Genomic DNA, 25,289 nt, shown 5'->3' on the forward strand with positions numbered 1-25,289 from the left:
GATCGGTCGTGCTCTGACAGCAGGGGAAGATCACCCAATCCCACATTGGAAAAGGGATCTGGGAGTTTCCCATGCTTCCTGCAACCTCATTCTGAATGCTGTTAAAACCAGAAAGTGGGAACTAGGTAATTCCTCATGGTCTAGGGCTAGAGACTGACTGATGAGGGGATTTTTATCTCCCAAAACCCACATTTGTACCTTAGGTGGACTAAATGGCCTCTGCTAGGTTTACTCAGTAATCTATGATGGGTGACAGTGGTTTTTATTGAGCGCTTACTTTGTGCCACATGTATTTTTAAATTGTATTTATTCTGGCATTTATGAAGTGCTGGGGAAGATACAAGTTAATCGGGTTAGATATAGTTCCTGTCCCATATGGGGTTCACAGTTCGAGTAAGAGCGATAATGGGAATTTAATCCCCATTTTACAGATGAGGATTGAAGCTCAGAGATATGACACGGCCGAGGTCACACAGCAGAAAACTGAGAAGCAGTATTGCCTATTGGAAAGAACACAGGCCTGGGAGTCAGAGGACCCGGATTCCAGTCCTGGTTCTGCCACTTGTCTGCTCTATGACATTGGGCAAGTCACTTCACTTTTCTGTGCCTCAGTTCCCTCATCTGTAAAATGGGGATGAAGACTGTGAGCCCCATGTGGGACCTGGACTGGGTCCAACCTGATTATCTTGTTTATACCCAAGCGCTTAGTGCAATACCTGGCATAAGAGGTAGAGCCAGGATTAGAACCCAGGTCTTATGACTCCCTAGGCCCCGCTGCTTCTTATTTTCGTACTAAGCATTTGGGAGAGTAGAATAGAGTGAGTGAACACAGTCCCCACCCAGGTGGAGCTTAGGAATGTGGCAATAAGGTAAAACTCAACTGTAGTTAAGCAACCTCCCACATGCTACCACTTCCAGCAGATCTCAGAGCAAAAGTTACCTATTGGACTTGGTTTCTTTGGGAAAAGAAAAGCTAACATCCTTAGTGGATCATGAGGATATCTATGATAAATTCCTATTCTCTAGGGTTCCCTGGACCAGGGAGAGGGCTATGGTGGTATGAGGCCTTTCAGATAGCACTGCCTTCTCTAAAGCTACAGCTGTCCATGGTAGTTGCAGGGCCTTGGAGCAAAAAACCAGCCTCCCCGATTCCTTTCATTTCCACCCATTTAGGTTGCGAGCATCTAAAAGACAAACAGAGCGCCCCCAACTCCCCCGGCTCAGCCGCTTACCAAAGTCTGGAGGCCTTTGTGGTCTACGGCCAGCTCTACGAGCTCTGGTGGAACAGGTCCCGTGCGCCCCTCCTCCAAGCCAAGGTTGGGGCGGATCCCATACCTTGTCCCGGGGAGCCAGACCGCTCCGCCGACGGTTCCGACCCCGAAGGGTCGGGGCGGGGGACTCCCACCCACCCGGAGGACACCGTCCCCGCGGCAGCTAGAACCGGCCCGGCCCCGGAACGTGAGGCGGCAGACGCTGCGGAAGAGCAGCTGAAACTGAGGGCTTTTAAAGTGTTGCTTTCGGAAGTGCACGCTGATCTCCAGAGCACCCAGAGAGCCATTGCTCAAGTCCAAGAGACTCTAACTGACCTGATCCACCAGCATCAGAAAAACCAACTCCACAAAACCACAACAGACAATAAGGAAGAGAGTGAGCCTTCTCAAGTGGAATCCGACAGCGGCTCACCCGAGAGCCACGATGAGTAAGTAGAGAGCCACCTGCATACTATCCATCAGTTGTATTTAGTGAGTGCTTGCTATGTGCCCGGCCCTGTACTAAGCACCTGAGAGTACAACACAACAATATCACAGACACGGTCCCTGCCCACAAAGAGCTAAATAGTTCAGAGGGGGAGACAGACGTTAATATAGATAAATAAGTTACAGATACGAACATAAGCGCTGTGGGGTTAGGGTGGGGATTAAAGGGAGCAAGTCAGAGCTGTGCAGAAGGGAGTGGGAAAAGAGGAAATGAGGGCTTAGGGAAGGCCTCTTGGAGGAGATGTGCTTTCAATAAGGCTTTGAAGGTGGGGAAAGTAATTGTCAGGTATGAGGAGACAGTTGTAGAGAAAGAGATCAGGATTGGAGATGTAGATTTGGGAATCATATGCAGTGGTAGTTGAAGCCATGGGAGCAAATGAGTGCTCCAAGGGAGTGGGGCTGGGCTGTGAATCTTAGGTTCTGGCTATCATTGGATGTATATCAACTCTGGGGCTTCAAACTTCTCCAAGGAGATGCCTTGCTTAATGAAGCCTTCCTGTTTCCAAAATCTAATGCAGGCTTCGGGTTGTGTTACAAAAATGTGTGGTTCGTTAGATATTCAATACAAGGCTTGTCTTAGGAACAGCATTTCCCAAAGTAGGGCCCAATGCCTCTTAGGGCCAGCTGGGGTCATTTCAAGTAATCAATTTGAAGGTCATAAGATGTTCTGGGAATGGGGTCCATCACTGCAGATGTATAAAATAGAAATTGGAAGTGACTAGTTAAGTCCTCTAGAACGGGTTTTCATGCATTTTGGATAGGATGCTATTAAGACACTGAGGGAACATTCTTCCTCCAATGCAGGTAGCCTAAGGATTAGAGCACCAGCCCGGGAATTAGTTGGATCTGGGTTCTAATTCTGGCTCCACCACTTGTCGGCTGTGGGACCTTGGGCCGGTCACTTCACTTCTCTGGGCCTCAGTTACCTCATCTGTAAAATGGGGATTATGACTGTGAGCCCCATGTGGGATGTGGACTGTGTCCGATCTGATTACCTTATATCTACCCCAGGGCTAGGTATAGTACCTGGCATGGAGTAAGTGCTTAACCAATACCCTCAAAAAATGCACGTTCATCTGGATAGAATGCAACTGTAGGTACTGTCCTATGTTCTTAATGAATTTGACCCATGGATTGATTATAGGAGAGCTGACTGAATCTGAAAAAGATCTTAGCCTCACACTATTTCAATTTCTTCATCAATCATTTATTGTGTGCTTCATCATATTAATTACCCTTATATGTATTTTCTAAAATACTCTGTTAGTTGACCACTACAAGAATCAAGGAGCTGATGTTTATTTGCTTCTAATGAAAAACTAAAGCTTCTTGTAAGGGTGAGGGAAATAAAGGGCTTACTTCTATTAGCGGAGAAGGGAGAAACAGAGGCGCGTCCCGGGCACCGGATGGACAAGAACAGCAGCGATAGCAGCAGGAAGTGAGTGAGGTTATAGCCACGGCCAGGCTGGAATTCCCAGTGTGGAGCCTGAAGAGCCAATAGAGGAGGGAAATCGGGGAGCTGGGGTTTCACTTGCCTTCGCTTACCTCGGTCGCTGCGCTGCTCCAAGGTGGGCTCTCTGCTTCTTCCATCACTGGACTGGCTGATCTTCCGCTTCTTCTGCCTATCTCTTCTCCCTTATCCAGCAGTGGTGGCAGGGGCTGGAGCTGCTGTTGCGCTTTCCTTTTCACCACTAGTGCTCTGCTCCTAGGATGTCTGGATAGGTGAAATATGGCTGGGTGGTTGAGGAGGTTAGGATGAAGAGCTGCTGCAGTGGTTCCACGGCAGGCAGGTTGGAGGCGAGGGCCTTTGACTTTACGTCATTCTCCCTGAGATTTAGGCTTTCCCTCTTCTGCCAGAGTTGCGGCTGGCACTGCCCCAGGGACCAGTGGGGAGGGAGGGAGAAGATAATTAGATCTTCAAGGTACATTCCTCTTCCAGAAGGCAGGAAGAGGTTATGTCGGGGCAATCGAGGCACCATTCCTACCTCTACCTCCCCCCTACCCTTTGTCCCCTCCTGCTCTACATGTCAGTTACCACCTGGGACCATCTCTGAGCCAGAGCGCTCAAGCAAGGAGCCACGCAACAACTGTAGAGATAAGGTAACCGGAGAAGCACTGTGGATTCGAAAGGCAAGATGCTTAACTTGTACTGCCTGTTTTAACAGGAAAGCAGAGAGGGAATCAGTATCCCTGCCTGAGCTGATGAAACGGCTTTCAGAAGCAAATAAGAGAATGGCTGAATTTCCCCTAGGCATCAAGGTAAGAGTTACAGGGATCTGGCTAAAAGCCCAATTCAAGCAGAATAAACAAGTGAGATCTGATTTAAGACCTTACTGGAATAGGATAAGGACGAGCTGTTCTTTCAAGAGTCTGGGTGAGACAACTTGGTACCATTTGTTCTACTTGAGAACTAAGTTTTGACTCTTTTAACCTCTCTCCTAGGAAAGGTACCAAACACTCCCTGGCTGTGTCAGAGATGATAGTGATCTCCGATTCCCATATAGACGGTTTTGTTTTTACATTTCAAACTTGCTAGGTATACCAGATATCTTCAAACCTGACAATTTTTTAGGAATATACATAAGTTGGAATAGCTGGTACTTTATCAGTAATGCGTGCCACCACCAGAATGGTTTTTACAATTCATGTCTGTCCTTTTCAGACGTTTCCTTTTCCAGATGTACTGGAGTGCTGCCTCTTATTTCTTCACATCGGACTGCAGTGTCCTTTGGACGAGAGTCTGGAGATTCAGCGACATGCATTGGAGCTCCTTCGAAAATATGGCAGAAGTAAAGTTCACAAGAAATACTGCCAGTCCTTTTGCAAATGAGTTCTCAGAGAAGTTCTTCAATCGAGGCTAATTCAGGATGCTTATTAACTTACCCTTTCTGATGCTGCAGCGTTTCCCATACCGGACACTTTCCCCCATTCAGCCCTATTTCTGGACCCCATTTTTTAGAAGGGCAATACACAATAGAAAACAAATGAGCCAAGTTTTAATCTTGGCCTCTTACTCTGGTCCATAGTGGATCCTGACTGTGCTTATGGAATGAAAAATGAAGGACTTTGCCTTTACTCTGTGGTACATGCTCTCAAAATTGTTTTCTGTGTAGGGAAGAATTATACAAAAGAAGCAGTGTTCATAATAGTTACAAAGTCTTTTTTGTGTTTTTTCTTTTAAGTAGTCACAATGACTTATGTAAACGTCTCACTAAAACTAAGAATCCATTTGGACATTTTGTTATTAATGGGATTCGTACTGCCCACAGGTTAAAAGTAAAACCAGTTTTATTGTCTCTGATGGAAAGATAATTAGCCATGTTTGGGGTTGCACCAAATCCAGCCTAAGGTATCCCACCCAAAGTTTGTACCAACAACTATGTCAAGGATTAATCCTAATACCAGACATTCACAGCCAGTTATATACATCTGTCTTCATTTGAGCTTGAAAATCAGTTTGGTTGTTTTGAATGTTTTCATTTATAAAAGATGCATTGTGAACTAATTGCCAAATGACTAAAAAAAAAACCAAATAGAAAAACAATTAGTCTCTTTTTTCCAGCAATTGCAATGAGAAGGGAAGGTTGGTGTCCAGTTTGTCATAACTAGAAGGCAACTCAATTTTGGAGTCATGGAAATGAAGCACAATTCAATTTGCATGAGTCCTTCATTTGTTTCAATATTAAGGAATATCATCCTTTACAAATTCAGGAACCCCAAGGGGAAAAAAGAAAACAAGCCAGGGACTTATTTTGCTTATCACACTATTTTCTCTGCACTAATTTCCAAGTAGCCAGCACCAAAAAAAAAACACATTAAGACTCAGATCAGGCATTGAAGACAGTTAAGGTAAGAGCTGCCCTTTGAGTGGAATGAATATCACTTGAAGGCAGAGACCTGTTGGAAAATTGTATTACATAGATCTTGCACTGTTCTAAAGAACCCCAATCTTCCAAAGGAGTGGACTTATATTGCATTAGGATGAATGCGGACATTTGGAAGAAGCTTGTGACTAATAGTTGAAGCATTCCCTGAAGTCAGTCAACTAGCAGAGGTTAAGGTCATGAAAGGATGGTGTAGAAGGACCATCATTTCATTGAAGATGGTGAAACAGGCACAGAAAGAGAGGATTTACAATAAATCCACAACAGAGTTCCTGGTATTTTGGCTAAAATTAAGGACAGACAAGTAAAAGAAGAGGAAGGAGATCCTTGTTTTATGGAAGACTAGCTTTGAGGATTTGGAAGTCAGGAGTGCTTTTGTCCTAGGAGAATGTTGGATAATGTGGGGGGGACAAAAAACCCACAAAAACAAGAGTGCTCTGTTCTTGAGCACAAAGAGCTCTATAAAAGCCTTTTGAGAGTGTCCTAGATACGGTTATACAGTCTTATCTGGGGAAAGTGGCTCAAAGGGTAGAAGTCTTGCTGAAAAATTTCTAGCATTTCAGGACCAGGTAGTGTTAATATTTCTATATGAAGGGCAGAAGAATGAGCCATTTGAACTCAGATGGATTTATCGAAAATGACAGTCACAGGGCAGCAGATAGGGGCCTTCACAATCCAACAAAACCAAACCAGAGGCCTGGGACCCCGTGCTGAGTACCATTTCCTATAAACCTACCTTTACAGTGCATTTGAATACAGTTGTTGCCCCCTAAACAGTAGAGATGAAGTCATCATTCCTGATACCTAAGACCTTCCAGAGTCTCTGTTTGTTGATGGAGAAACAATCAGTTATGGTATACTCCTGAGCTACAGTGTCTGATCTTAAATTCACTCACCCAACTATTTTATCATGCTTACCTCCCACTTGAGTTCTTTCCTTTGTTCAAGGTTGTGTATCCAATCAGACCGTAGGAAATAAACACCCACCTAACTGGGTCTGGGGGTCTGTCATTGAAGGCTGCCAATTAGTTACCAGAATGTACTCATCCGTGCGAGCAAGAACATTAATTACAATCGTTCCCTAATCTCTTCGGCTACCATTAGTAAGTGCTTAACGAATACCATTTTTTAAAAAAAGGCTAGAACATGCCCCATTGTCCTTTTTGACTAGCCATTTCACAGTCACAACCAGGAAGAAGACCATGCTAATCTGATAAACATTAGTGCTGAGTTAAGGATAGCAGGCAAGTGGTGGAGTCAGGATTCGAACCCAGGTCCTTATGACTCCCAGCCCTATGTTCTCTCCACTAGACGACACTGCTCTATTTGAAATGAATGTACCTATAATTACTAGGTGCAAAGAAGGGAACCAGTTTGGGCGGGTGGGGGAACAGACACCTAGAAACAGTGAGCTAATCTGTTTCCAGAATGGGGTGGGCGGGGAGGAAACAGTTATTTCCTCAGGCAGTCCCCACCCAGCACAGCTACAACCCCCTCAACTGCTCTGAATCCTTGCCTTTTTCTCACTTCATCAGAAAGACAGACCCATCTCGATTCTGTTCAAAAAATACCAAGTTCAGGAACAGCTAGATGACTACATAGACAAGAGTTAAAGAGTTGCTTCTGTATCCTTTTGGGACGAAGTCATCAACCTACTTCTGGGAAAGACCAAGCTTGTTTTACTGGTTAAAAAAATCTTTATTTTACAAAATTAAAAACATAAATAATATTTACAAGCATTTTAAATACCAGCGTGATACTTGACACGTTTTTAAGCATTGCAAATCGGGAATCGTGTTTATTAGAGGCAAGACTGTTACTCTACTTCGGTCAGTCATCAGCTTTCAATGTCCTCAGTTCCATGTTCTAGTCATTCAAAAAATAAACAAATTCTATGTCATGAGTATCCTATCCCAGATGTGGGTTATTATTCCAAAGGAGTGCTAGAAGAGCAAACTGAATTCCTTTCCTGTCCAATTTTCCACTCCAAGTAGGTAACTTCCCAGCACTCTTATTTACCCACCTCCTAGACTTATCCTCAGGCTTGCTGGAAGGCAAAGTAAAGGGGGAGAAAATGAGGAAGAGGTAAAAATTGCCATCTGCAATCAGAATAGATTTTTGGTCTGAAAAATCATTTGGCTCATTGTCATAGGAAAGGGAAGGGAAGTTATGATGCCTTTTTCCCCCCATTAATTCCAGAACGTTTGAGGCAGCCAGGGCCCACCAGGTAAATGACATAAGACAATGACATCATTTCAGCTCAGATGACACCCTTTCAGAGGTCATCAAGACTGAAGGGCAGAAAGCTATAACCAAGCTGTAGCTTGCTTTAGAGAAGGGTTAGTCCCAAACTGCCAGCAGTGATGAGCGAAGTTAATATCCATGGAATGCAGAGAGAGAGAGAAAAAACAAAACACACCTAGCATCTAAACCTACAAACAATCCCCTAAGTGCATCAGTCACTCTCGCTGTCAGTACATTTTCCAAATTGTGACCTTACCTAAGGCTTCAGTCTCCCCGATTTGCAGTAAGTTTAAAAGAAAAAGAAGGACAACAGAGAAGAGTTATATATACATTTTACTTGTTTCCGGCTTGTCCTGGATATTAAAAAGGAGTCAAGTGGTGAGGCCTTGATGCTGGTATTACTATGCTTTGACAGAGGAGGAGGAGGAGTTGGGGGGAGCTGCTCATGAATAATTCAGCATGAGTTTCCCTTTTCTAGATCTAAAATAAAGACATTTGTCTTTAGTAAAACAACAGTCGTTCTGCTCGATGCAGATTGTAGATACAATATGTTCAATAATAGCTTTTTCTGGAGGAAGACAGGGGGCGGAAAAGTGAGACAGACACCACGCACGCACACACGCACACGCACACTCACACACCTCACAGTCCAGGACAGCAAGCACCACAACAGAACTGGCTCATCCTGCAAAGCTGTACCCCACTGTCACTGCTGCATATTATTGATAATGGCCAGGATGCTCATCTTCTCCTGAGCAGAGTCCACATCCTCATTCTGCTTCTGTGCCACGCCGGTGCCGAGGCCGTACAGCCTCCCACAGTACTTGGCGTCATCGATACTGTCTTCAAAAAACAACTAGAAGAGGAGAAAAAAGAAAAAGGCATCTGCCGTAAGGATGACGACCATTCTGGTTAATTAAAAGTAGCAAGTCCTCTCGTCACCGTAAAAAGAACGGTACTAAGAGTAACCAGTTTATCCAATATGAAAGGAGAGATTTCAGTCATTTTTGTTACCCCACGACATACCGCAGCCAACAGGCCCCCCGTAACTGGACCGTTTCCAATGATCGTTGTGGGGTAACTGGGCTGGAATCTCTGGGGATTGGGAAAAAATTTCCCTGTTGCTACAATATTACTGGAAGGAGCAGCTATGCAAGGATTCCCTCCCACCTTGTTGCGCCTTACTTCCCCAAACTGATCTACGGAATTCTAGCCCCGCCCAGGTCAGCCATCGATACGACTGCAGGCGGAGGTGGGATGTTGTGGGAGAGATGTGTCCGTCTCTCACCCATGGCGACCACGACTTGACAGAATCAGACCAGGTCGGCGGAGGTAGGAGGAAAGAGATGGTTTCTAAATATCTTCCTGGTTCATCTTAGGCTGTAAATGGACCGTAAACTCACGGGCAGGGAATGTGCTACCAGCTCTGTTGTAGTGTCCTCTCCCAAGTGCTTAGTACACTGCTCTGCACAGAGTAAGTGCTCAATAAATAGCATTGTTTGATCAGTCCTAGTTCAGGCCAAATAACCGTTGCGTCCCCCCACCAAATTAATAAGGGGGCCTAACCGACACCTGTATGCCTCAGAGCTAAGCCCAAAACAAGAAACATTTCGAGGCTTTCAGACTTTCAGCAAGCACCCGGAAGTTTGGGTGGCAGGGTTGTGGCTGGTGTGTAGTCTTGGTGAAAGTACTGTCCTGTTATTTGTAGCATCCTGCCAAATTCTAATGGGAACCACATTTTAGCAGTCTAGTCTGGCCAATTTAGCAAATTGTAGCCCAGGGCGTGTAGGCATACCCTGCTGAACCTTGAGTTACTGATCCAGGCTGCGCTTACCTCTTTCATCCTGAAAAATGCCATTCCTGTGAGCAGCGAGTCTGAACCTGCCTGATGTTGTCTTCCAATACGCTGCAAATCCAGCTGATCGGCAACTTCCTGAAGACCTCCCTGGAATTAGATAGAAAACAAAGGGCAATGATCTGAGGGCTTCACGTCTCCTCTGCCTGCTCCATCTAATGCTGATACTTTCTGATCCTGGTGAAAAGGATTAGAACTTGCCTCATCTCTCGTGGTCCTTGGCTTCATCCCAGTGCCATCTACTTTCCCGGCCCCCATCAAATCACTCTACATTTCACTCCTCAACTTTCTGGACCCCTACTCTCCCCAGCAAGTGGACCCTGGTCGTGACCCTGAGCCCCGGGTTGCCGAAAAACGGCAGCAGTGGGAACAGCAACGGTTGCATCAAAGTGTCAAACTTCACATGGTAGTCCCCAGCTAGAACGGAAGCTCCTGGAGAGCAGGGATCATGTCTCCACCAAGTGCTCACTTCAGTGCTTTGCACAAAGTGCTCAATAAATACCAATGACGAACCACAAATGCGGCAGAGGGCTTCCGCTGTGCCTAGATTATACAGAAGAAATCCTATTACAGGTAACAGCCCAAAACTGTAAATTCTCTGGAACAAGCAGGTCTGACCTGATACTGGATATTGACTTCCTACATAGTAAATTGTAAAAATGACTTCTTTTTAAAGTTTTAGTCAATGTCCCGAACTTGTAAATTTTAGAACCCATCGAACCACAAAATTGGGTCATTTTCGTAATACGTTAACTTGAATCTAACCTCTTCAGGGATCACATCACACCAATTCAGTCCCAGTAAATTCCCCAGTCTGAGCATCCTGAGAAGCAGTGTGGCCTAGTCGAAAACAAGGGCCTGGGAGTCAGGGGACCTGAGTTCTAATTCCAGATCTGCCACTTGCCTGCTCTGTGACCTTGGGCAAACCACTGAACTGCACTGAACCTCAGTTTCCTCATCTGTAAAATGGGGCTTGAATATCTGTTCTCCCTTAGTTTGTGAGTCCCATGTGGAACAGGGATTGTGTCTGACCAGACTGCCCTGTACCTACCCCAGTGCTTAGTGCTCGGCACATAAGGAAGCACTTAACAAGTACCACAATGTCATCCTGAACTATAAAGATAATTTTGTAAAGTCAGTATAAAGTCTGACGTGAGCCGTCACGAGCTATTGAAAGGTAGAACTGGATCTGCCGAACCCAAACCCGGAGACAATTAGGGCATCTCCCTGAATTATGGCATCTCCCTGCAGCTTCTCAGGACTCCATCAAGACATCCAGGACTGCTCAAAAGGCTCTAGGGTGAAAAGAAGAAGAGAAGAAAAGAAAGGACCAGAACAATTGCTTGTGTGAGAGGGCAGAGTCTAAGACATGAGCTGGAGCAAGGAAAGTGCCAGAGGAGACAGCAAGCAGGCACACCCTCAAAAGAGAGGGGTGGTAGGTGATCACGAAAGAAGCAATAGAGGATTCAGCCAAGGGTGAGGAGAAGAAACGTCAGCATGCTGAGAGCAGAAAAGGAGTATTAGAGGGAAGAAAAATGTGTGACTGAAGATAAAACAGACAGGTGTAAAAGGAGCAGATATTTTGCAGAAGGGAAGGAGGAAGAGGACAGGAAGGGTAGAGAGCAGAAGATGGGACAAAAAGAGAGAAGAAAAATAGAAGTAAGCAGGAAGGCAGCAGGGGCAAATCATTCTTGAGGGGTGAGCATTTCCAGGTGGGAAAAGCCTAAGTCTGATAACCGACTGACTCCAGTGCTGGCCACAGCATGCTCAGTGTGTATCCATCCCTAAGGGTTTCCTTGGTGAGTGAAAGGATTAGGTCCTAGGGGCTGACTTTAGCTTTACCTTCCTGATGATATCGGTGTATTCTGCTATATTTAGTTGGGATTTTTCTTTGGTTTAAATTTCTCTCTCATCCACTTTCCCCTTCAACTTTTAGTAACAATAATAATGATTGTGGTATTTGTTATTGTGATTACTATGTGCCAGGCACTGTACTACGTGCTGTGGTAGATACGAGGTGACTGGTTTGGACGGTCACTGTCCCACACTGACTGCACAGTCTTAATCCCCATTTTACAAATGAGGTAACTCAGGCAAAGAGAAGTTAAGTGACTTGCCCAAGGTCACAGAGCAGACAAGCGGCAGAGCTGGGATTAGTACCCGGGTCCCTCTGACTCCCAGGCCCGTGCTCTTTCCGCTAGGCCAAGCTTTTGATTTTTTCCTATTGTTCTTTTATCTTTTCCTTCAGAGTATCAAAGTAATTATTTATTTTTTTAAGAAGATCCCACATTCACCATCTTGTACTCTTTCCCCTCACAGTAAAGAAGTTCTTTCCTCTTCCCCATTTTTTTTCATTTTCCTCTTCTACTTTCTTCATCCTTGTGAAGTCATGACAAAGCCCAGTAAAAAGGAGAGCAGTGCTTCCAGGAACCCCATCTGCCAACAAACTGGAAAAGGTATTTAGCCCTTCTATATATTCAGCCATCACTAGCACTTATGGGCATATATCAAGCGCTTAGTACAGTGCTCTGCACATCATAAGCGCTCAATGAATACAACTGAATGAATCTACACATTTATGTAATCTACCTCTTTATTCATTTATCCATCTATCATCACCCTTGCTGAGTTTTTATTTTCCCTCCTGCTCTAACTGTAAACAATTTGTGTCTGTCTCTCCTGTCAGAACTGAAGCTCCTTCAGAGTGAGGCCCAGGTCTTGTGCTTCCATCGTACTTTCCTAAATGCTTAACACAGTGCTCTGTACCAAGTAGGTGCTCAACAAATACTATTTATTGACATATTTAACTATAAAGAGGGGCAGGGAGAGAGTGTGAGAGAGAAAACTCAATCTGGTGAGTGGTTCTCTCTACTCTGAATGACTTGTATTAAGAAAAAGTTTTACATACTTTGAGATTTTTGCAGCTCTTCATCAAGTACTTCACATCATAGATGGAGGGAAAGAAGAGGTTCAGGATGTGGAAGAACTCATGCTCCTCTTCAGGCAGTCGGGAATCAGTCAGTAGCTTCACCATGTAGCCAAAATCATAACCACTGCCAAGATAAGATGGAACACAGGTTCGACCCCACAGCACTTATGTCCATAGCCTATCTTTTCTGAATTTACAGTAATGTCTGTCTCCCCTTCTAGATTCTAAGTGCTTTGTGGGCTGGGAACGTGTCTACCAACTCTGTTGTATTCTCCTCTCCTAAGCGCTCAGCCCAGTGCCCTGCAGACAGCAGGCACTCAATAATTACCAATGACCAAACAACAGAGCACCTCTTTCAAGGCCCCTTTTCTAGTTTCCCCAGAGACTTCACAGATTCCAGGGATCAAATTTCTAGTTTCCCAAAATCAGTTTTAAGGTGCTAAGCAATATGACGGCAGGCTGTGCTACAGACCAGCTGAAATGACGGGTCAAGGATTTATAAAGCCCATAGTGCAGGCTTCACGAGTCAAGCAGCAGTCAAGAGAAGCAGCGTGGCTCAGTGGAAAGAGCATGGGCTTTGGAGTCAGGGCTCATGAGTTCGAATCCCAGCTCTGCCACTTGTCGGCTGTGTGACTGTGGGCAAGTCACTTAACTTCTCTGTGCCTCAGTTCCCTCATCTGTAAAATGGGGATTAAGACTGTGAGCCCCACATGGGACAACCTGATTCCCCTATGTCTACCCCAGCGCTTAGAACAGTGCTTAGCACATAGTAAGCACTTAAATACCAACATTATTATTATTATTATTATTATTAAGCTGTCAGGGTCACTGGGAAACGGTGATGACATTCCAGGAAGACACGTCCAAATCCTTGGAGAAGACCCTTTTAGAATCAACACGACTGCCACCCCAGACAAACAGGCAGAAGGGAAATATTAAGGGCCCCCCTGCTGCCATACCCGGATATGGCCTCCCCTGGGGTGATACTTGCTGAAGGCCAGATAGCAGAGCCGCACTACAGCCTCATGTCCCTTGGAAGCCACCTTCGAAAGCCCAAAGCCTTTAACAAAACGAATCCATCAATAGTATTTACTGAGCACTTACTCTGCACAGAGCACTATACAAATCGCTTTGGAGTATACAGTGCACAGAATTGGTAGACACGGTCCCCGCCCGCAACGAGCTTACTTATAGTCTGGAGACCAAAGCCCCTGAAAGCAGGCAAACACCAGCAAGGAAATAAGGCCAAGATTTAGAGTAAGATCCGGGGATGGCTGGAATCGGGAGTGTAAAAGCACCAAGCCGGTGGCTGCCGTAGTTCTGCTGAGCGGGCTCGGGGACCCCGTCCCCGACCAGAGCCCCGGGAGCCTCGTGATCTCCAGACCGACCTGTGAAATGAGAGCCACTTGACGTTGTCGCAGAGGACCACTCCCGAGGTCATCAGCAGCTCCGCGAAGTGCAGGGTGTCGATGCCTTCCTCTTCGTGCTTCTGGAACTGGAGCCCGGAGTTTGCAAGTAGGTCTATCGAATCTTGGGAGTACATGTCCTCTCTGAGGGGGGTTAGACGGACACAATTCAATGCTTAGTGAGCGGCTGGTGGAAACACGGCAATGCAAAGTCCCTCTCCACTGTAGCTTCCTTTTGGGCATGGAACACGTCTAACAACTCTGTTCCACTCTACTCTCCATCCATTCATTGTTCAATTGTATCTGTTGAGCGCTCGCTGTATGCAGAGCACTGTACTAAGTGCTTAGAAAGTACAATTCGGCAACAAAGAGAGACAATTCCTGCTCAACAATGGGCTCACAGTCTAGAATGAGGGAGACAGACATTAAAACAAATAAACAGGCAACTCCAGCACTTAGTACAGTGCTCTGCACACAGTAAGCACTCAATAAATACCACTGGCTGATTGTCCGCATCCACCATGGACCCTGAATTGCTTTATCAAATTTTTAGCACCTACCCAATAGTCTCAGTGTTTCTGTGAGGAGTTAATGGGAGGGTCAAATGTCCTCATTGGAAAGGATCAAAAAAACTGAGACTAAGAGGTAGCAGGAAATTCTATCCTACCCGCCTGAGGTTATAGAATATATTGCTGTTGGGACCAAGAAATCAAAATTGAACATCCTGACACTCTATCCACAGGGTTCACCGCTGTCTCCTTTAATTTACTTTTTAAATAGAAACTTGAGCTAGATGTGCAGAAAGACAGGTGTCACTCACCCTGAACCCTAGAATCCACATCGATTGTCCGACCACGACAAACTTTTCCCGGTTAACTGACAAGCCACTTCTCTCTTACACATATAAACCCCAAATTCCCAACTGTCTCCTTCCCCACCTTCGCTCCTAGTCTCCTCTAGTTGCTCTTTCATCTTGGTGGGGCTACTGGGATTTTCTCTGGGGCTAGGAGAATTAGGAGTGCTAAGAACAGTGCTTGGCACATAGTAAGGCTTAACAAATACCATTAAAAAAAAAAAAAAGAGGCAAACAGGTTGAGAGTCTAAAGAGACCATTCCTCCTTCAAAAGTTACTCTAGGCCCTCCTCAGTCTGATCATCCCTGAGCTATCAAATGTTTTGAGGCTCATTAATACAATGCCTCCTAGCCTGAGAAAACGCGTCTTCTTAATGATACCCGATGACTTTAACTATTCCCCCCAGGGTTTCCTCTTTCAAAATGTCCTCCTAACATCCCAGGTGCCATGTTGTAGTCAAAACTTTAGCCTCATTCCTTGGGATCTTTATTTTCCGCTGTCCGAATCAACGCAAAATTTATGAGACCAGGGGGTAACCACAGGCTTTCCTAATACGGCAGATACGACAAATATGATCTGGCGGCCCAAATGAGGGAGAAACCTCACCTCACAGAGACAACTTACGTGAGGTTGAATTTAAAGTTGAACTGCCACGTGTTGATCCCAGAAGGGTACTCCCCTTTCTCGTTCGTGAATGTGAGGCCGAGCTGGATGATTTTGAGAAGGTCAACGTTACATCGCAGCAGCTGGTACTGGTAATCTATGGAGCTGCGGAATTCACCAATCGGTCGCACCACAACACCTGGAAATTCGGTGTCCTAAGAAAGAAGGAAAGATTTCTCTCATCATAAAGTTTCCGCACAAGGATGGACATCGCATCCTCTCAAAATAGCCTGTCAACTAACCAGTAATTTTAAAGAATTCACAAGTGCGGACGTCCACGCCACTTAAAAATCCGAGAAGTAAATCAGCACAAGGACCAGAATATTAGAACAATTAGAAGATTATATGGCAGTAGTGACTGATTAGATGAAAAGTTCTATATGCACCCATTAAGCACCAGTGGTTCAAAGGGTTTCTGAGATAAGATACTCAAACTCATCACACTATTATTATTATTATTGTATTTAAGTGCTTATTATGTGTCAAGCACTGATTTAAGTGCTGGGGTAGAGACAAGTGAATCAAGTTGATAAGTCCCTGTCTCTCTCATGGGGCTCACAGTTTAAGCGGGAGGGAGTAGGATTTAATCCTCACTTTACAGTTGTGAAAACTGAGGCCCAGAGAAGTGAAGTGACTTGCTTAAAAAGTCACACAGCAAGCAACCGACAGAGCTGGGATTTGAACCCAGGTCCTCAGACACCCAGTCCCGTACTTTTTCCACTAGGCCAAGCTACTTCAGACCACAGAAGCACAGCCAGCCACCGAGAGCCATAATTTTCCAGGCTTCACCAGGTCGCTGGACAGTCGATTCTTATGAACGCCACGCACAAACCCAAAAGTGATTAAAACCTAATCTACTTCCCATGGCAATGTAGCTGTAACTTAGGACGATTTCTCGGATCTTCCTCATCTCATCTTCCAGATTGCTGGCCCACACTTCACAGATAACTTGGCTGTTCTCCACAAGTGCTGCCGGCATCCTGGAGAAGCTGGAGAAGACACCTCCAACTCAGAATGGGTGTAACAGGGCAAGTCACTGGGGCGTTGGGGGCGGGTAGGGGGGGCGATACCTGGATACACAAAAGGAGCAGACAGCTTGAAACCATTCAATAGAGTAAAGAGAAGAAGTTAAAACAAATCAGGGTTTTAACTTTCAGCAGCTAAAGCTAACACGCGTAAACGTCTCGTTCGTCCCTACTTTCAATCCTAACATTGAAAGCGAAACTAACCCCATGGGAGAGAGTTTATCCACTACCCACCTTGCCCCCAGGCTTCCAAAACAACCAGTTTTTCAAGGGTCTTCACACTGCCTGCCAAAAATGACTGAACAAGCCCCACTGGACCGCACACCGTCACCTACTTTCCATTCCCAAAATTTTCTAACCAAGGTGAACCGAAAAAAACAAAGGAGGAGATAGTTCTCAAAAGGGCCATTTCACATGTTACTGAAAACCCAAGAATTCAAATTCCATCTGTGCTTCCAGAAATATAAAATGAGGTTTTTTGACCATTTTGTTAAACACTAAACATAGGAAGAGTGACAGAAATTTTAGAAACATTCCGCTGGCTAATTAAAACATTTCGTGTTCGAACTGGGAGCTAGTTTGGCATTAATACTTCATTTCTAAAGTCATAAGATTCCAGGGAAGCTAAACAGTATTCCCCTAAGGGTATAAAACGTTTTAAAGTTCTAAAAAATGAAATCAGACAGGTCTGTGATGTGTTTTCAAGAGTTTGGGGAGAGGGTAGGTCATACTACCAAATACTGTAGTGTAATAAAATACTTACAGGGGAGAAAGGTTTTGTAGAAACAACTCAATAATAATAATAATAATAATGTTGGTATTTGTTAAGCGCTTACTATGTGCAGAGCACTGTTCTAAGTGCTGGGGTAGATACAGGGTCATCAGGTTGTCCCACGTGAGGCTCACAGTCTTAATCCCCATTTTACAGATGAGGGAACTGTGGCACAGAGAAGTTAAGTGACTTGACCACAGTCACACATCTGACAAGGGGCAGAGGCGGGATTAGAACCCCCGACCTGTGACTTCCAAGCGCAGGCTCTTGCCACTGAGCCACGCTGCTTCTCAACTCACCTGGCCCATACGGGGAACGAACCCGCGACCTTGGCGTTATAATGTGATCACCCAGAAACTGGCCCCAGAAGTTCTCTAGTCCCTATCTATCAATCGATCCCATTTCTTGAGCTCTTACTGGATTCAGAGCACTGTACTAAGCACTTGGGAAGAGTATAATACAACAGAGTTGGTAGACATGTTCCCTGCCTGCAACGAGCTTACAGTCTAGATGGGGAGACATTTATACAAATGAGGAACTAACAGATATGTGAGTGTGGTGGGGCTGGTGGTGATGGGGTGAATACCAAGTACCTAAAGGGGATGGATCCAACTGCACAGGACGATCCCTAATTCCAGGTCAAGTAAATGCATGGAAATTTTCCCAAGTGCTTAATATAGTGCTCTGCACCCCGTAAGTGCTCAATAAATAGGACTGATTGATTGAAATATGTTAAGGATTAGATTCGAATGATACAAATGCAAGGACCTGGAGCTGACTAAGCAGTCTTCCATACTATCTGCCGATCTGTCACAAACCAAAAATGAGAAGAGGGTTTGGCCTGACCTTACCGGCACCCAACCTGAGGATCCAACCTGAGGATCGTGGACTTTACTCCTATGCAATTAACTTGCTCAAACTACTTATTTCCCCTATCCCTAATCTATCTGTCTCTCCCTGTAAACTCTGAGCTCCTTGTGGGCAGGGGAGGCGTCTGCCGACTCTATCGTATGTTCCCAAGTGCTTAGTTTAGTGCCCTGTGCGCAGTAAGCACTCAATAATCACCGATGGACTGATCGATAAGAAAACCAGGTTGGAAATGCTTGGGGTCCGAAGACAGTTTCAAAGATTTTTTTTTTCCAAAAGGAGCAGGCATTCCTCCCATTACAGATAGGTGCAATCCTGCAAGCCCCCCAATTATTGAAGGGTCATGTTGTGACAACTACTATTTGAATGAAAAATAAGGAGTTAAGGGGAGAAATTTCAGAAAAAAAAAAATCAACTGAAATAGGACAGGCCTTCTGCCACAATACGTGTCACATAAAAAGATTGTGACACAAAAAAGCTTGTTTCAAAGCAGTCCATGTTCTCTGACACCTCTAGGTCATTAACAAGATTCTGGGAACCAATTTAGAGAAGTAGCGTGGCTTAGTGGTAAGAGCCCAGGCTTGGGAGTCAGAGGTCGTGGGTTCTAATCCCTGCTCTGCCACTTATCTGCTGTGTGACCTAGGGCAAGTTACTTAACTTCTCTGTGCCTCCATTCCCTCATCTGTAAAATGGGGATTAAGACGGTGAGCCCCATGTGGGACAACCTGACTACTTTGTATCTACCCCAGTGCTCAGAACAGTGCTCGGCACAGAGTAAGCGCTTAATAAATACCATTATCATCATCAACTTACAACAGCTTAAAGTTCTGGTTCCACTAAACAATGATAATGTTGCAATCGGGAACCCGCGCAATGTTAACGAGCCGACCGTGACAATCTTCTGATCCTGCTTTAATCAAGCTTTTGAAATGAGCATTCCTAAAGAGCAGCAGAGCGCTAAAATCAATTCAGAGCAGTGTTCCCACACTGTGTACTCCAATTCTTCCATAGAGCTTCTTCCAAACTGTGTTCTAATACGTTGGCTTCTGGCAGAAATACCTATAAGGCATTTAGTGACTCTTGTCAAAATAAGATACTAAGGAAATCTAAACTGAGGGACTTCTCTGAGCCGGGGACCAAGAAGAGTCGGGCAGAATTTTACTGAACTCTCCCTAACGCTCAGTACAGTGGTCTGCACACAGAGACAATAATAAATACCACTGAATGACAGAAAGAAAGCCCAAGAGTTGGACTGCCAGTAAATCTGCTATATAATACTAACAGTAGTATTTCTCTGATACCCACTGGGCGTGGTATACCATACTAAGCACTTGGGGATTACAAAACAAGCAGGTGACCCATTCCCTGCCCAAAAGGAGCTTATATTCTAAAGGGTGAGATGTACATAAAATTACAAACATCGTAATAATTAACTGAACGAACAACTGAATAATAATGTTGGTATTTGTTAAGCTTACTATGTACAGAGCACTGTTCTAAGCGCTAGGGTAGATACAGGGTCATCAGGTTGTCCCACTTGAGGCTCACAGTCTTCATCCCCATTTTACAGATGAGGTCACTGAGGCCCAGAGAAGTGAAGTGACTTGCCCACAGTCACACAGCTGACAAGTGGCAGAGCCGGGATTTGAACCCATGACCTCTGGCTCCCAAGCCCGGGCTCTTTCCACTGAGCCACGCTGCTTCTCTAGATACTTCTCTGATTACTCTGTATCTACCCCAGTGCTCAGAATAGTGCTCGGCACAGAGTAAGCGCTTAACAAATACCAGTATCATCATCAAGGGACACATATAAGTGCTCAAGATGAGAACAGATTTATAAGCGCTAGAGTTGGTTGCCATGACTCTGGATTCTAGGAATGGGTGAAGATGGGTTTTCAGGATGAATTTTCAGGATGTCTTTGAATATACGGACGGTCGTGGTCAGGTGGACTGGGGCGGGGGGCAAAGGGGGATAGGAACGGGGGTGGGGAAGGAAGGGACCAGAGGAACTATGAGCAGAAGAGAAAAAGGTACTGTGAAGATTAAGAGTAATGAGGAGGGCGGACGGGGAGTCGCGGATGAAGAGAGTGGATAGGTAAGGGGGGGGTGAGTTGGTGGAGACAGAAAATGGTGAGAAGTTCTGCTTGATGCTGAGGGGCACAAGGAATCAGTGGCGAGTTTCGAGGAGTGGAGAGATATGTGCCGAGCGGTGCATCAATTAGATAATTCTCACAGCAGTGCCTACTACATGCGGGGCAGGCTGGAGGCGGGGAGACCGGTGAGGACGCCGATACAAGAGTCTAGTGTAGGTATCACCACTAGAGTGGTGGCTATTTAGGTGGGGAGGAAACAGGTGACGCAGAAGATGTGGTGAATGAAAAACCCGACAGGGTTTGGCAGTAGACTGAATGTGAGGGTTTAAAGACGGCCCGGAGACTAAAATAACAGCGAGGTTGTGAGCTTCTGGGACAGGAACAGTGGTAACGTTCCTGACTGAGACAGATATATTAAATTTGAGGTGCGGGACTGAAGGTTAAATGAGGTCTGAGAGAGAGAGAGAGATGTAGGAAACAGAAGGGAGACCCACTGAGAAGGCAGAGAGGGAAATTTAGGGGTAGTAATAATAATAATAATAATAATGGTATTATGCGCTCACTATGTGCCAACCAATGTTTTAAGCACTAGGGTAAGATGACGAACTTAAAACCAAGCCTTTTTCCACTTGGGGCTCAAGCAGCATGGCTTAGAGGAAAGAGCATGGGCTTGGGGAGTCAGAGGATGTGGGTTCTAAACCCACCTCTGCCATTTGTCTGCTGTGTGACCATGGGCAAGTCATTTCACTTCTCTGTGCCTCAGTTACCTCATCTGTAAAATGGGAATTAAAAGTGTGAGCACCACGTGGGACAACCTGATTACCCTGTATCTACCCCAGTACTTAGAACTGTGCTTGGCACCAGTAAGGGCTTACTGTGAGCCCATTTTTGGGTAGGGGATTGTCTCTGTTGCCAAATTGTACTTTCCAAGCGCTTAGTACAGTGTTCTGCACACAGTAAGCACTCAATAAATACAACTGAATGACTGAACAAATACCAGAATTATTATTATTAAATATTGTATCCCCAATTTGCAGATGAGGAAGCTAAGGCAAAGGGGGATCACCCAAGATCATGCAACAGGCCAAGGGCAGTGCTGAAATTGGAAGTCCGGGTCTCCTAATTCTCAGTTCCAGGACCTTTCAGTCACTCATTTGTATTTATTGAGTGCTGACTGTATGCAAAGCACTGTACTAAGTGCTTGGAAAGTACAGTCCTTTCCACGGTGAAGCTCTTGCCTCATGGTTTCGATTTTCTACAGAAAGTAGATAATAATAATAATAATAATGATGGCATTTGTTAAGCGCTTACTATGTGCCGAGCACTGTTCTAAGCACTGGTGTAGATACAAGGTAATCAGGTTGACCCACATGGGCTTCACAATCTCAATCCTTATTTTACAGATGAGGTAACTGAGGCCCAGAGAAGTCAAGTGACTTGCCCAAAGTCACACAGCTGAATGAATTCTCAGTCAGTTGCTCTCTGCTTCCGAATGGTCTGCACCGGCAGGACCTTCCCCTGTAACTCCTCCCGGGCGGGCTCATTCATTCCATCATATTTACTGAGCACTGACTGCGTGCAGAACACTGTACTAAGCGCTTGCAATGTACAGTTCAGCAGCACAAGGACATTCTCTGCCCAAGGGGCTCACAGTCTAAAAGGGGGAGACAGCAAAACAAAACAGTAATCAGGTTGTCCCACACGAGGCTCACAGTCTTAATCCCCATTTTACAGATGAGCTGAGGTGATGCCCAAGGTCACACAGCAAACAAGTGGCAGTTGAGATTAGAACCCATGACCTCTGACTCCCAAGCCCGGGCTCTTTCCACTGAGCCACGCTGCTTCTAAGTGCTCTACAAAACATGTAGACAGGGCTGATCTACCAAACAAGTAGACAGGCATCAGGCAACAAGTAGACTGGTATCAATGTCAACAAAACAGATAAATAGAATCATGGATATGTACACATGACTAATAAAATAGAGTCATAAATATATACAGAAATATACAAATATACAAAAGTGCTGCGGGGAGGGGAAGGAGGAAGAACAGAAGGAGGGAGTAGGGGCAATGGGGAGGGAAGGAAGGGTAGAGGGAAAGGGAGGGCTCAGTCTGGGAAGGCCTACTGGAGGAGGTGAGGTCCCAGCCCCACAGCACTTATGTATGCACATATATATATATATATATATATATGTATATATATATATGGTCATTCATTCAATCATAGTTATTGAGCGTTGAGCACTGTCCTAAGCGCTTGGAATGTACAATTCGGCAACAGAGACCATCCCAGCCCAACAGCGGGCTCACAGTCTAAAAGGGGAAAGACAGCAAAACAACGTAAGTAGTAGGGCATCAACACCATCAAAATAGATCAATAGATTCATAGCTATAGACACATCATATAGAGTAATAAATAAAATCTACCAATAGGCACCAGTGCTGCGGGGAGGGGAAGGGGGAAGAGCAGAGGGCGGGAGTAGGGGCAAGGGAGAGACAGCACACCACCACAAGTAGTCAGGCATCAATACCATCAAAATGGATCAATGGAACCATAGCTAGAGACACATCTTATAGAGTAATAAAATCTATAAATAGGCACCAGTGCTGTGGGGAGGGAAAGAGGGAAGAGCAGAGGGTGGGAGTAGGGGCAAGGGGGAGACAGCAAAACACAAATAGTCAGGCATCAATACCAACAAAATGGATCAACAGAATCATAGCTATAGACACATCATAGAGAGTAATAAATAATATCTACAAATAGGCACCAGTGCTGCGGGGAGGGGAAATGGCGGGGGAAGAGCAGAGGGGCAAGAGAGAGACAGCAAAATCACACAAGTAGTCAGGCATCAATACCCTCAAAATGGATCAATAGAATCATAGCTAGAAACACATCATGTAAATAGAGTAATAAGTAAAATCTATAAATAGGCACCAGTGCTGTAATAAGTAAAATCTATAAATAGGCACCAGTGCTGCGGGGAGGGGAAGGGGGGGAAAGAGCAGAGGGGCAAGGGAGAGATAGCAAAATCACACAAGTAGTCAGGCATCAATACCCTCAAAATGGATCAACGGAATCAAAACTATAGACATAGCATAGAAATAGAGTAATAAATAAAATCTACAAATAGGCACCAGTGCTGCGGGGAGGGGAAGGGGAAGGGGGAAGCAGAGGGGCAAGGGAGAGATAGCAAAATCACACAAGTAATCAGGCATCAATACCCTCAAAATGGATCAATAGGATCAAAGCTATAGATACATCATATAGAGTATAAAAAAATAAAATCTACAAATAGGCACCAGTGCTGCGGGGAGGGGAAGGGGGAAGCAGAGGGGCAAGGGAGAGAGAGCAAAATCACACAAGTAATCAGGCATCAATACCCTCAAAATGGATCAATAGGATCAAAGCTATAGATACATCATATAGAGTATAAAAAAATAAAATCTACAAATAGGCACCAGTGCTGCGGGGAGGGGAAGGGGGCGGGGGAAGCAGAGGGGCAAGGGAGAGATAGCCAAATCACACAAGTAGTCAGGCATCAATACCCTCAAAATGGATCAACAGGATCAAAGCTATAGATACATCATATAGACTAATAAATAAAATCTACAAATAGGCATCAGTGCTGCGGGGAGGGGAAGGGGGGGGGATGGGGAGGAGGGAAGGGGAGGGTTCAATCTGGGAAGGCCTCCTGGAGGAGGTGACTTCTGATTGTTTTTGGGGGGGGCGTTGTTGAGCGCTTCCTAGGTGCAGGGCGGTGTACTGAGCGCTTGGACCAGGCGGGGGGCTGGAGGGGGGGGGCAGAGAGAGAAGGGAAGAGGAGGTGCCCGAGAGAGGGCAGGGGGGCCTTTTCCATCCCATCGAATCCATCGATCATCGATCGATGAATCGATCGCCCATCGATAGCATGGCGGCCGCCTCCCGCCCATCCCGCAGCTTCCCTCCCGCCGCCCCCCGGGTCCTCCGCGAAGCGCTGCGCACCTCACGTGACCCCGGCGGACCCCGGACCTCCGCTCCTCGCGCGCTCTTTACGGCGGACAGATTGCCGCCCCCCCCCCCTCCCTCCCGCTTCCCCCCCACGCCGCCCCTGCGCCGCGTCCTCCCGCCCGCTGGGCTCCGCCACCCCCCGGCCGAGCCGGAAGACCAACGAGACGGCGCCACGAAGGCCAGAAGGAACCCCCGCCGGCCAATCAGCGCCCGACCGCTCTAGCCGCCCCGGTCCTCCGACTCCGCCCGCTCGTCGCCTCCCTCGGGCACGCGCGACGTCCTGCGTCACGCGACCCCCTCCCTCCCCGAGGGGGGGGCGAAGCCGAAGTACTGCGCAGGCGCGAGGGCGGGGAGGGGGACGGTGCCCAGTGCGCAGGCGCCTTGCCCGGACGGGCTGCGCAGGCGCGGTAGGGGGCCAAGCCACAGGCCCAAATAATAATAATGTTGCTATTTGTTAAGCGCTTCCTATGTGCAGAGCACTGTTCTAAGCGCTAGGGTAGATACAGGGTCATCAGGTTGTCCCACCTGAGGCTCCCAGTCTTCATCCCCATTTTCCAGATGAGGTCACTGAGGCCCAGAGAAGTGACTTGCCCACAGTCACCCAGCTGACAAGTGGTGGAGGCAGGATTAGAACCCATGATCTCTGACTCCTAAGCCCAGGCTCTTTCCACCGAGCCACTATGCCCCAAACACGCCCGCCCCTCCTGGCTCTGGTCTGATCGGATCCACACCAGCCCTTGGCACAGTGTTTGGCACAGATTAGTGCCAAGGAACTAGTTGGCACAGAAAAGCAGCGTGGCTCAGTGGAAAGAGCCCGGGCTTGGCAGTCAGAGGTCATGGGTTCGAATCCCCGCTCTGCCATTTGTCAGCTGTGGGACTGTGGGCAAGTCACTTCCCTGGGCCTCAGTGACCTCATCTGGAAAATGGGGATGAGGACTGTGAGCCCCACGTGG

The 25,289-nt window shown here is 46.1% G+C and overlaps 2 protein-coding genes across 4 annotated transcripts in view; one reads left to right on the plus strand and one right to left on the minus strand.

Moving 5' to 3' along the window:
- GEMIN5 (gem nuclear organelle associated protein 5) overlaps window positions 1-7,547 on the plus strand; it is a 37,807-nt gene extending 30,260 nt beyond the window's left edge. The window contains exons 26-28 of one of the 2 annotated variants that reach the window (XM_029049660.2): window positions 1,174-1,699; window positions 3,923-4,016; window positions 4,420-4,632. In XM_029049660.2, coding sequence (XP_028905493.1) covers window positions 1,174-1,699; window positions 3,923-4,016; window positions 4,420-4,587 — 788 coding nt within the window. In that variant the 3' untranslated portion in view covers window positions 4,588-4,632. Of the gene's footprint in view, window positions 1-1,173; window positions 1,700-3,922; window positions 4,017-4,419 lie in introns of both variants that reach the window. The other variant, XM_029049659.2, reaches the window with a different exon arrangement.
- A 653-nt stretch (window positions 7,548-8,200) lies between these two features.
- Window positions 8,201-24,398, minus strand: CNOT8 (CCR4-NOT transcription complex subunit 8). Of its 2 annotated transcripts, none has more exons than XM_016225231.3 (7): window positions 24,331-24,398; window positions 16,454-16,580; window positions 15,553-15,746; window positions 14,058-14,219; window positions 12,649-12,793; window positions 9,720-9,830; window positions 8,201-8,741 (listed from the first exon to the last, which is right to left on the minus strand). In XM_016225231.3, the coding sequence occupies exons 2-7, from the start codon at window positions 16,568-16,570 to the stop codon at window positions 8,592-8,594; spliced, it is 879 nt and encodes a 292-aa protein (XP_016080717.1). In that variant the 5' UTR covers window positions 16,571-16,580; window positions 24,331-24,398; the 3' UTR covers window positions 8,201-8,591. The 2 variants fall into 2 exon arrangements, with proteins under 2 accessions (XP_016080717.1, XP_007653503.1); XM_007655313.4 differs by having other exon boundaries at window positions 16,454-16,661; window positions 24,331-24,392.
- Between the last annotated feature and the right edge of the window lie 891 nt (window positions 24,399-25,289).

The sequence above is a fragment of the Ornithorhynchus anatinus genome, chromosome X1, assembly GCF_004115215.2.
Source record: "Ornithorhynchus anatinus isolate Pmale09 chromosome X1, mOrnAna1.pri.v4, whole genome shotgun sequence".
Classification (NCBI taxonomy): Eukaryota; Metazoa; Chordata; class Mammalia; order Monotremata; family Ornithorhynchidae; genus Ornithorhynchus; species Ornithorhynchus anatinus.

Excerpts from the sequence above, each read along its gene's own strand:
- CNOT8 (XM_016225231.3), bottom strand. The coding sequence starts at position 16,570 with ATGCCGGCAGCACTTGTGGAGAACAGCCAAGTTATCTGTGAAGTGTGG. Across the intron at positions 15,747-16,453 it reads GTTACAGCTACATTGCCATG|GACACCGAATTTCCAGGTGT; the intron begins GGAAGTAGATTA and ends CTTCTTTCTTAG. Across the intron at positions 12,794-14,057 it reads AAGTGGCTCTCATTTCACAG|TGGTTATGATTTTGGCTACA; the intron begins GTCGGTCTGGAG and ends TTATCTTGGCAG.